Source organism: Paramisgurnus dabryanus, chromosome 23, assembly GCF_030506205.2.
Source record: "Paramisgurnus dabryanus chromosome 23, PD_genome_1.1, whole genome shotgun sequence".
NCBI lineage: Eukaryota > Metazoa > Chordata > Actinopteri > Cypriniformes > Cobitidae > Paramisgurnus > Paramisgurnus dabryanus.
In genome coordinates this window covers 20,193,518-20,206,143 of record NC_133359.1, presented here as the reverse complement: position 1 = coordinate 20,206,143, position 12,626 = coordinate 20,193,518, and the positions used below count along the sequence as shown (strand labels likewise).

General features: G+C 34.7%; 2 protein-coding genes across 2 annotated transcripts in view; one reads left to right on the top strand and one right to left on the bottom strand.

Annotated features, from left to right (window-relative positions):
• Nucleotides 1–4,169, top strand: part of mdkb (midkine b) — a 6,742-nt gene extending 2,573 nt beyond the window's left edge. The window contains exon 4 of the mRNA XM_065297714.2: nt 3,431–4,169. Within this exon, the coding sequence (XP_065153786.1) occupies nt 3,431–3,627 (197 nt within the window). The 3' untranslated portion in view covers nt 3,628–4,169. The remainder of the gene's footprint in view (nt 1–3,430) is intronic.
• Nucleotides 4,170–6,835: 2,666 nt separating this feature from the next.
• On the bottom strand, nt 6,836–8,113 carry chrm4b (cholinergic receptor, muscarinic 4b). The gene has a single exon (XM_065291512.2). The coding sequence runs from the start codon at nt 8,018–8,020 to the stop codon at nt 6,923–6,925; it is 1,098 nt and encodes a 365-aa protein (XP_065147584.2). The 5' UTR covers nt 8,021–8,113; the 3' UTR covers nt 6,836–6,922.
• Between the last annotated feature and the right edge of the window lie 4,513 nt (nt 8,114–12,626).

Here is a 12,626-nt window from a genome sequence, read left to right as displayed (position 1 = left end):
CAAGTCTTCGATTAATAGATTGTAAAATGATGTGGCAGTACGGTTTTGACACCTGCATGCCATTAAAAATACAAGAATATCAACGTTATCAACGAACAATACAGAAAATATACAAATGTAAGATGATCAAAATAAAGACAATCTGAGAGGTAAAACATTCTTACATGAAAAACTATGGTAGAAACCATAGTATTTACTATAGTAAACTGCAGGAAGATTTCGTGACAACCACTATGTGCAAAACATAATGGCGCCCTCAACAGCCTAAAATGAGTATTACACGTTGTTGTTGTTTTTTTAAAGCAACACCAAAGAGTTTTTTTACCTTAAAAAAACGTTTCCAAAAAAGTTTCAGTCGTTCATCCACTCGAAACAGGGTGAACGGCACTTTCACATTTGCTTTGCAGCCCTCAATTGGCCAAAACCGCACTATACAGAAGTTTCCAACCGTCGGGTCGTGGTCCTGTAGTTCGAGTAAAAACTACAAAAACTTGCTTTACGGCAGACCTACAATCCAATCAGAGCCAGCTATGCTGCAATATTTACGATAGTGGCGGACAATTCTGCTTATAACCTGTAGGGGGAGCAAAGAGCAAAAACTCTTTAGTGTTGGTTTAAGTCAGTGTTTCTCAAAGTTTATCTGCCATTCCCCACTTTGGAGGGAGGGAAGGGTTCCGAGCCCCACCTGTCCCCAATTGCCCTGACAAAATGGTATCAAGTAGGCTTTAATTTTAACTGCTGAAATTTGTTTAATCCCATCATATTTTAAAACATAACAGCATTAAACACTTTCAATAGAGAAACGCGAAAAAAACAAACAAATGTGCAAATGTGAAAAAAACTTTGTTCAAAAGTAAATAATAATAATGCAACTGTGTTTGCATTTTGTCTCTGACAAAAGTCATCATACTTTCTTTTCGGCTGGCGTTTTGGTTGATTGGGTCGACTGTCTGTCTTGGTTTTCTCTGCTAGTACATAATCTCCAGTTTTCATTCCTTGTCACAAACGTATCCATTGTTAACTTTTATACCCGCTACCACCTATACCGCCTCTCCACATTAAAATTTTTGTTCCACTTCAATTCTGACTTTAATTCATTCTTGTAAACTATGGTTCCGAGTGACATTTTCTTCACAGTCTGATGTTGCTTTAGGCTTATATTTAACTCTTTCCCCGCCATTGACGAGATATCTCGTCAATTAAGAGAAAACACTTCCCCGCCAATGACGAGATTTTCCGTCTTTCCGCAATACCGCTATTATCCACCAGGTGGCGCCCTTCCGCAACTTTTTAAAACCGGAAGTATTGCCCTATGGCAAGCTGCTGCATGTCCGTGTCTGTTTTAAAGATCGCTCTGAATGGGATCTCTATGAAAAGTCCGTCACAAATATGGAATTATTTTTGCTTTTTCTCAAAATATGGTGTTTTTGCCAAAACCTACCCATATTCAAAAGCTGATTGCAAAAGAACCACTAAAGGTAGGATGAAACGGGTTTTTTTTGTTTGAAAGCAGAGGGTCTGTTCTTTCATTTGGTATATTGTATGTTTATTTATTTAAAGAAGAGCATTTTCTGGAAGGCATTAAACTTTGGTGAAAATCATGAAAAACGCTGGCTGGCAACTTTTTTTAAAAACGCTGGCGGTGAAAGAGTTAAATGTATCATTTTGAGTGTATGGTCAATGATTAAAAGAATTAATAGAGATGGGCACAAAAATGACCAAATTTCCTCCCATTTGTCACGCCCCACTTGTAATGTTCCTATTCCCCACCAATGGGGCCCGCCCCACACTTTGAAAAACGCTGGTTTAAGTAATCTGTCGTTGGATTTTAGTAGTATAAGGCCAATATATAAAAAGAATTAAAGCATACAAGAATTCATAGTCAAGGTACCCTTAATGCATCTAAACTTAAGGAACTGTGGCTATTCGTGTGCACTTAGAGATTTCTACCATTATATTAGCAGCTAGTGATGGGCGATTTCGATTTCTTTGTGAAGCCTAGAAGCATTTATAAATCTTTTGTTTTTTTAAATTAGTGGTTCGGTATGGAAGGTATTTTTGCCACCCGGCACTCGTTGGCCAGTACAATCGACACAGTAGCCTATCTGTACAGATGTGAAGCTAAGATTCATCCAAACAGTCACTAAGTTTGGCTAAATGGGTCTAAAAGTCGCTATAGATGTAGCAATAAGGTCGCTAAATTGGCAAGCAACACAGTCACTGAGTTGGCAACACTGCTTCAGCCAATCCCCTTTTTTTAAGTAAGTAAGCCCCACCCACTGATTAACATTGAATTTGCATACAAGTTGAAAATAAAAATGAACACGAAAATTAAAACGAAAATGAAAAAGAAAAACAGAACATAAAATTAAAACTGAACTTTACATTTTAATTTTGTCCCTATTATTGCTTGGGCATGAATAAAAAAATGTATTTACAGATTCCTTTTCACGCTTGCCTTTTTATTTTAATATTGTCAGTCTTGACTCAAGATTATCTTGAAAAGGAAATGTCAAATCATCAATTTAATTTAATTTTTCAATTTGGCCGGAATGATGCTTCATCACATTAAAAATGAAAATGAAATAATTTTATATAATGTTTTAATTTTTATTTTAGCATTTCATTTTCAAATTTGGGACATATTTTGCGATTTTATTTTTTATTTTATAATTTAATTAATTATTTAAGAATTTAATTAATTATTTTTAAAAAGTCCAAAAATACCTTCCATACTCCATAACATTAAGTCATAAACCATGCATGCGGCAAATATAATTTTAAATACATTAAAAAAAAATATTTGTACTGAAATATATTTTGGAAAATGTTTACAAAAATGTAAATATACAAAATATAAAATATACATAAAATATATTTTGTCACAATTTTTTGTATATTTTGAAATATATTTGAAAAATAAATATATTTTAAAGCATTTATATTCACGTGGCATTGCAAGAAAAAAAAATTTTGTAACAAACCTGTAAACATAACAAATTTGAAAAGGTTCAAATGAAATATATTTTAACTGCAAAAATATTATATTTTATATTTACGTTATAAAATTTTATATTTTGGCCAGGAAAAATATATGTTTTTGCCGAATTGTTGTAATCAATCTTCAAATCAGTAAATCATTTTTGAAGCAATTGGTTCAATTGATCAAACATACAGATCAAAAGTATAGCATGAACGCACTGTAAGTAAGGGTTTGACAGGATTTTACGCTACACACTATTATACCTGGCGATTGCAAAGTCGATATTATGCACAACTCTTTCATGTACGGCCATTTGATCAGTAGAAAGTCCTTATCAATCTGAAATCACTGTAAGAGTCGTTTATAACCCCCCTAACTCTAAGTCGCTTTGGATAAAAGGATAAAGTATTAAAAACACCTGTTTATGTGCTTCTTTGTTTTTTGTAGCTGACTGCAAATACAAGTTTGGTCGTTGGGCCGAATGTGACACCACCACAGGAACCAGAAGCAGGACTGGATCGCTGAAAAAGGCGCTTTTCAACGCTGAATGCCAGACCACCATTAAAGTGTCCAAACCTTGCACCCCAAAGACCCCCAAACCCAAGGGTGGCGAGAAGAAAAAAGGAAAAGGAAAGGAGAACTAACTTGAAGAGCCTCTACACATACCCTGCCCCAACTTCCCTCTCAATGGTACATTCCCATGTGAAGCCCAAATCCTAAATAAGGTGAATTTCAAGAAAAAACTGTAGCCCTACCTACTGTTATTATCTCTGATTTCTTTTGTAATTAGTAAATGTATGGTTGTCTGTGCTGTTGTTATTTGATCTCTGTAGCAAATTTTTAATTGTAATTGCATGTATGAAATAAGCAGCAGCGAATTTGTCGTTTAACAGATCGTCTTTACTAAAGAGAAAAACAAGTGAGAACCTGATGTGACCCTAGTTTTGCCCCTAAAGGGATCTTTTTGTAAATTACAACACCGCTGTTTTTGAAAGACACCCATTTCTGTATGCTACAACATGTAAACTGAATGTGTTAAACAAACACTGTTCCTGGAAGTAACGATATAAAATATCTGTTTATAATTGTATGTTTTTAGATTTGTAATGGATGTACAATCAAATTTACAACACTAATAACTTCTACAGCTTGTGAATAAATGAAAAAAAGTGTATTTTCAATATAACTCCTGGAGTTTTTACTGTACAAACATAGTCTTAGAAACTTTACAACAACAAAACAATCATAAAAATAAGCACAACATTAGATAAAGTTGAACATTTTGCACATGCGATTTCAGCCACAGGTTAAGTGTTAACAACACAACACTTCTTATTGTGGTTATTTTAAAACAGTAATTAATCATTAAAAATTAATTGTTGGTTTAACTTAAAAAAGTAAGTTACCTTACAATTTTAAGTTATTTCAACTTAAAAATGTTAGTTGACCCAATAATTTTACACACATTTAACTAATATTTTTAGGTTAAACCAGGTAATTTTTTTAAAGTTGAACCAACAAATCTTTCTTTACAGTTTGTAAATAGTTCTGTACATTGTTACGGTCAAGCGCTCTTTTTGTTTTATTAATCCATCCAAAAGTTTTATTGCTATTTAATCTGCTAGATATACAAATGTAAAAATAATGTTTTGCTGTGTCACAGCCAAACATTTGGCACATGGAATTTCAGCAACATAAATACAGGTCCTTAAAAGTTTTATACACAGCGATGCCATCCCAGGTAAGATTAAAGCAAATTTAAAGAGCACCTATTGTCGGATTCACATTTTTACATTTCCTTTGGTGTGTAAGTGTGTATTAGTACATGTTAATGATATGCAAAAGGTACAAACCCCAAAGTAAACGATGACGCGAGTTATCGTCTCCAACGTAAATCTCTTTTCTTGGACTACAACAAACACACGGATTGTAGGCAACAGTTTACTTCCTGGGATTGGTGATGTAGACAAGACCTTTCATAATTCCTCCTTTCCTTGTTGAACTCCTGTTAGCAACCAAATCTTTTAAACATGGTAAGGAGCGTCACATTTCCGGCTGACGTCAAGGGTATTCAGGCCAATCACAATGTACAGATTAGCTGGCCATCAGGGACACAGAGCTTTTAAATCCGTGCATTTCAGAAAGAGAGTGAAATCAAGAGCTACAAAAATGTATCTGTATGTGGAAAGTTTTTTTTAACCGCACAAACACAACGCCAATGGGCACAAAATTGGTAGCAAATGCGTTTGCTATTTAAAGGCGTTCTAAGCGCATCTGCGAGACGTTAGTTTTTGTTGACGTTTGAATTGTTTTCAAACAGACGGAGCGTAGCTAACTCCTCCCCCTCCCTTCCATGCTTTCATGAACGCGCCCAACCCCCACCCGCAAATTCTTTTTGTCCTTTATTGGCTGGAACACTTTGTTTTGTTTTGTGGTGCTAGGTTTGGCCACTATGTTGTTATTGCCGTTTGTGAAGCCTGGGCTGTCTACAGAGATCGCGTTTTTTTACAGTTTGATCAGCGGACAGGCAGCAAGCAGATAGTGAGGAGATGTTTCCGGTATGTAACAAAAAATGTTTTATGGTCTAAAACGCGTCAATTCGCTTAGAGCGCCTTTAAACAACGTGGCGCTAAACGTGAAAACTGTAATTGCACTGGGTTGAAACTAGCAAAATACACTTGCGTCGCACATTGCGCTGCATGGCGCCGGGTGTATGATAGAGCCCATTGTATTACACCAAATACACAAAATAACATTTTTTTTTTGCAATTAAATATGGCGCTCTTTAATTGTATGAACAAAATAGTTTGTTGTTATGTTTTGTGCTAAATAAAAGTGTACACTGTAAAAAATAAAAAAGGAGAAAAAACTTTTAAAAAATTACTTAATTACTAAAAATAACTTAACCTACATTTTATCTTTATTAGCTTAAATTGTTCACTTTTTAACAGGTGAGAAAATTTAAGTTTACATTTATTTAAGGTGTTACCAATTATAGGAATTTTTTATGTTAACCCAACTTTTACTTTTTACAGTGTATTTCTACTTCACTAGTACTTCAGTGCACTTGAAAATAGTATACTAAAACAATTGATTTTAGTATACTGAAACAATGTCTCAAAATTGCAGTTGAGTACAAATAGATGTTCTTAAGAAGTTCTAAACAATTTTTTGTAAATTAAGTATGTTGGGAACTTTAAAAAGGTCATAATATATATATATATATATATACAACCATGGAAAAAATAAGAGAACAGTTCAATCTATCTTTAGTTTGTAAGTAAAATTTAAATTTTTGTTTCATTCTGTCAACCACTGACAACATATCAGCCAAATTCCTAAGAAAAATAATATTAAATTTATGTCGAAAATTGAAATGGGGAAAAATTATGCAGTTTTTTCCTGATCTTCTTGAATACTGGAAAGAAAACAAGTTCAGAATCATTTTTCAACATCACATTGTTTTTACATATATAATCTTGGATTAGTTCCAAACGTAAATATTTTATGGAATAACCCTGATTTAAAACACATCTTTCTATTCGCTTAGTCATTTATATTGCTGTTGGTTGACTTTGTCCCTCCTGAGGTTTGCTTTTGTTGGAATTCAATTCAGATATGTATGTGTGTGTATATTTATGTATACATTTGGTACCAATATGTACCCTATGAGGTACTAATATAAATTCTGTAATTTTTGGTACCACCCCAGTGGTACAGCTGGGGTACATATTTTGACAATTTGTTTTCTGACAGTGTGAAAATAACACATTTACTTAAAGGAACCAAAAATAGCTCATCTATGGCATTGTGAAACACATTTATTTATAAGAGTGAACATCAAAATCCTTTTCCAAAAACAACCCATTTGGCTTAAGTGAGATTGCCTCACCATCACAAAAAATCATTCATTCATTTCTTAAAAAGTTGTTTTTAGGCTCATTTTAAATTCAGCTTTTTGAACTGGCACATTAACAATCGCTTGAAAGTTCTTTTAAAAGTGTCATTACACAAAGCGTAGCATACAGGGTTAACCATGCTGTTGATGTAGCAGAGAAAATATCCCACCATCCACAGAACCTCAGGAACACACCAGCGACAGAAGGTACCAATGAGCACCATGACGTTATGAGGCGTCCAGGTGAAGATGAAAGCCAGGAGGATGGCAAAAACAGTCCTGGTCACCTTTCTCTCTCTCAGAGCTCTCCGTCGAGTCAAGTTGGAGACATCTGTGAGAACCATACAAGCTGTGGTATGGTTTCTGAATGGCGTACTAGATATCTTACACTCTAAAATCTCTGGTTTTCTATCCACTCCTTCCACAGAGTCATCAAGGCTTAAATTTGCAGAGTTGTCCATTTTGCCAGCTTTTATTGAAGGGACACTGCAGACCCGTATCTTTCTGATGAGGTCAGATTCATCCAGTTTAATGTCTTTTACTATATCAGGGTTTGTGTTTACCAATGCTCCACTTGTCTTCTGCTTACAAACTCGCCTTTGACTGACCAGGGATATCCGAGCGTACAGGACGGTCATTATTATAACAGGAAGGTAGAATGCAGGGATGGTGGTTGCCAGGGTTACAGCAGGGTTGGCGAGGAGCAGGATGTAGCACTCGCGCTCTGGGACCTTACGACCGTCCCACCCAGTCTGCCAAAATAGGATGGCCGGAGCCCAGAGAACGAGAGACAGCAGCCAAGCCGCTGCAATCATCGCCCCCGCCCGTCCCGCAGTGCGCCCGGCCGGGTAACTAAGAGGCCTGGTCACGCAGAAGTAGCGATCGAAACAGATCACGAGGAGGTTCATCACAGATGCGTTACTTACCACATAATCCACAACTAACCACAAGTCGCACATCTGTGGTCCCAAGGGCCAATAACCCTTAACAACATACACAGTGTAGAGATTTATGGAAAATACACCAATGATGAGGTCGGCACAAGCCAGACTGAAGAGGAAGTAGTTGTTGATGGTTCGGAGGTTGCGGTTGACTTTGATTGATAGAAGCACCAGCACGTTGCCCAGTACTGTTAGCATACTGATGCAGCCGGTTATAAATATGATGACTGTAACTCCTACAGTCCCAAATGCATGCCGTGATGTTGTGGAAACTATGTGTGAGTCTTCAGTGGAGAGACCATGAATGCAGCCATTGAGCATGATTGAGGAACCTATAAAAGAAGAAAGATTTATTCATTTTTTTGGTCATTTTTATATATTATTTAAAAAATGTAGCTACTCATTGTCATGGATCACTAGATGTTACAGGCTATAACAATATATGAAGAGTTTCGTTGCAAAACGAGATAAATCCATTTTTTTTTATTTTTGTCAAAACATGTTTATTATTATGTTATCATGTTATTATTTTGTTTTATGGTGCTACTTAGCTGTATTTTTTAAGTTATGAAGGTTTAAATCAAAACGAACCAACTGCAGTTGAATTGATATTAATTGGAATGCACAACCAAAAAACGAGATTTCTGGAAAAAAAAAACGGAGTTATCTCGTTTTGCAATGAAACTCTTCATATATTCTGTATAAAGTGTCTTATAAAGCTGAAATGAATTGGTGTCAAACTCTGTTACCAAGATAGACTACCTTGGCAACAGAGTATGAGAGTAGAAGAATTGACATTGACTAATTTGTTTCCGGTATAAAATACCATTTTTTTTAAAGAAGATATTATATTGTTATGACTGGTATCATCTTGTGATCCATGACAATGGCTACCAAATTATTAAAATAATTAAAATATATATTTAAAACTCCTTAACTGTTACAAGCCCACAGGTGGGCCCAAATTGTAAACCTAACTGTTACACCAATAATAGCTTATTCTAAAACTAAAATAATTGTGCCAAACTATATACCGTTGGAAAGCTGTTAGAGTGTCGATTTATATATTTTATCACGGTTTTAAAAAAGAAGACTGATGCAGTGAGTAATTTAGCAAAATATCACTGGCCCACAGGTGGGCCAAGTATGCTATTACATATTTATTACACTAATATCCTGCTTTAAACCTAAAATAATATTGACAAATCGTTGGTATGCTCTAAGAAGGTAGCTTTCATATTTCAAAACCATGCACTAATCATAATGCAGTGACAGTAATGTAGTCATTTGTGACAAGAGTATGCAACAAACCAATGACACCTACTGGCAATTGTTGGTAAATCAAGTAAAGGTGTCACCAAACCTCAGTTTTTGTTATTTTAAAGTGCTGTTACCTTCTTCAAGGGCTGACCTCTCTTGGCACGAAACATCTTGAGCTTTTTTGAGGAGACTGAAGTCCTGAAGTCATTTGATTAGATTTAGAAATTAGGATTTAATTTTATTTAGGTTTAAGAGATCTTGCAGCTGCCTGCTATTGCTCAAGTGGAAGGGGAGTTTACCCTAAACACTTGAGACTTCATCTTATACTTTTATACTGGTTTTATACTAGATATATTCTAATAAAGAGAATGAGAAATAATTATATATGATCATATATTGCAAAAACAACAAATCTAATCAAATCTAAATCTATATATAATATATAAAGAGAATATATACAGTTATGTTCAAAATAATAGCAGTGCAACATCAGTAACCTGATAAACCACTGTTATTCATAGCAGTCATATTTCTGCATTAGAAATTATTTACTTACAGATGTAGTAGTGTATTAGAAAAACAATAGACCCATTTGTAATGACATCCACACTAGTTATAGACTCATTTATTGAAAGTGGCGTAATCAAAATAATAATATAAAATAATAATTAGAAAATGAGTTTATTCTGTGAAAAAACATCTCCTTTGTGTCATTTATTAGGAAATAGAGGAAGCAAATGTTTTACCAATTGTTTTAAAATATATCTGCTGCTTAATTTCTAAGTATAATGGACCGTTCCATCATTGCTCAGAGGAACAACGCAATTTGATGATAAAAAAGTTGATTTGAGAGGGAAAAACGTATAAACGTATAGATAGATAGATAGATACAGCCTTTGCCGTTGAAAAATACATTAAAATGTAAATCCAATCAACGTGCATAATTATGGGCCTTTATTACATTAGGAGAGGAACCAAGGAGATGGTATCATCCACCGCTGTAAATGTCAATTTGAAAATAGCATTAAATTCAGGCATTATTTATCAGTGTTAAAGACATACCAAATCACTTGGTTTACCTTTTCTCAGTTGTGAGTCTAAAGAAATAATATACTTTAAAATAATTAACTAGCAGATAAACGGTACTATTATAGTACATCATAAATCAAAACACATTCTATATAGACATATACACTGCTTAACAAATTTATCAGACCAGCACCCAATGAAAGGTTTTTGTGCCGCAGCTGCCGTAAACTAACAGTATTGATGATTACCAAAATAATTTCTTCATGCTTATAGTTGAGACAAAAAAACAAATGCAAGCCTGACCGCAAATCAGACAAAAATTTGGCTTAGTATCGAATGACACAAAGATGATCCAATCAGCATCAACTTACCATTCAAGGCGAACCATTCACGGTCCCTCGAGTAAAAAGCAGAAACAGCCGCCTTCATGATCTCCAGCAGTCTGAATAAGAAAGCGCTAGGGAGGATTTAAATGACTCAACCAGTAACGCCCATCCTTATGGTACCCATAACCTGCCATCCAACCTCTACGGACGATGATCTTTAATACAATAAGTTTACTGGAGAATGGTGTTTAAAGGATCGTATTACTGCTCAATTCCTCATGGTTTTGTCTTTTAAAATCACATTGTTTAATGTCGTAAGGCTGTCATTATCCAACAGAATTCAGTTATCTGACTGCAACAGCTGTGTAGCACTCAATGCATTGCTGTATTTTGTCCCATCATTTCAACTTTTATGGAAAACTAATATTATCAAACACACTAAAGTTTTTCTAAGGGGTTACTTTTATTACTGTAATTGGGTTATATGTGATCCAGTCTCTTAAAGGTGAGTGTAAAAACTATTAACATGGGCATAGATGAATAATAAGAGTTTTGTATATGGTAAACACGTTGTTTCCTCCTCCTGATGTAAACCTTGTGCATGCAAAAGACGATGAAAAACAGGCCAATTTCAACATAACACCGACTGTGAAGTTACAGTCGAGATGTACGCCCCTCACATAAAATTACAATGTTGTTACAATGTTAAAAACAAAGTTGTGACTGCTGAGTTAGCGCTATATGCTAGGTAATGCTACATTTACATTGTCATTTGGCAGACGCTTTTGTCCAAAGCGACTTACAAATGAGGTAAACAATAGAAGCAATTATAGCAACACAAGAACAGCAATACATAAGTGCACTGGAAATAGTCTCAAGTCCAACACATAGACGAGGGTTGGTTTGTATTTTTTTTAGCTATATGCTAACATTTAGGCTGAAGTTCTACTATTGCAGGTCCATACTAAACAAACAAACAAACAAACAAACTTACCACTCGGAAACGTCCATTAACAATCTCCAAATAATTGATTATTCCTCAAAATCTGTATCTTAATACAGGCTCAAACATAAGGGGCCCAATCATACACCTGGCGCAAAGCAGCACAATGCACGACAAAAGTGTTTTTTTTTTGCTAGTTTCAGCCCATAAATAGGGAATTCGCCTTGGTGCAAGTGCACCTGGCTTTTATAGGGGATGGGAGATGAGACTCTCACTGGTTTATTGCATGTTATGCCCAAAACACACCCATTACTCATTACAAAAATAGGAACAACCCTTTTAGACTGTGTGCCAGGCGCATAGACCATTTTTCCTTTCGTTAAACTAGAAAAATTAGATTTGGACATGCATTAAGCCTGCTTTGCGCTTAATAAAGCCACATACCTGCTATGTGGGTGATTCTCACGAAACCATTGAAGCACCGCGGCACTAATGATTTTAGCTATAAAATGTATAATATAGTAATATTAAAAAGCATCAGAATTAACACAATACTGTGTTCTACCTTGCACAATGTGTGATTTCAACATAAGAATTTATAATTTGTCAATTTTATCTCATTTTCTGCTGAAATTCTCATTAACGCAATGTGTCCGGCTGTGTTTGAACATGCGTTATGTTGTAATTTAATCAAATTAACACAAAAATATTTAGAAAAAAAATAAATGGATGTTTTGCTAGACTACTTTAGATGACAGAAAAAATATTTACTGAATATTCATGTATAATAATAATAATGAAGAAAAATTAGGAAAATGATGTGTCCATGCCTGATGTTCTCACTTTTCCGCAACAGTTTAAGCACACATACAGAATTTTAATAAAGTTTGATTTTGAGTGACCAAGCACATGGACCAGTTACTTCAAGATGGCTACCAGGTAAGAAAATTTTTTTACAGTTAATATGAAATATTGTCTTGTCAGAATGCTTACACGACATTTTGATTATCATTACCGCAACAGATGCTTATTTAATGTTAATTTAATTAATAGAAGCATAATACTTTGATTTTAAATGCATGTGAAGAATCTCCAAATTATGTTCTTTCAGGTTTGTCATGTCATTTTGAAAATACGTCAGTGTTGATGTTTTCTGACTGTTGCGGTAATGAGATTTTTTAGGACTAATTTATTTAATTATGTTACAAAAAGTGTTAAATGATAAGTAAAAGGGTTTAAATTAATG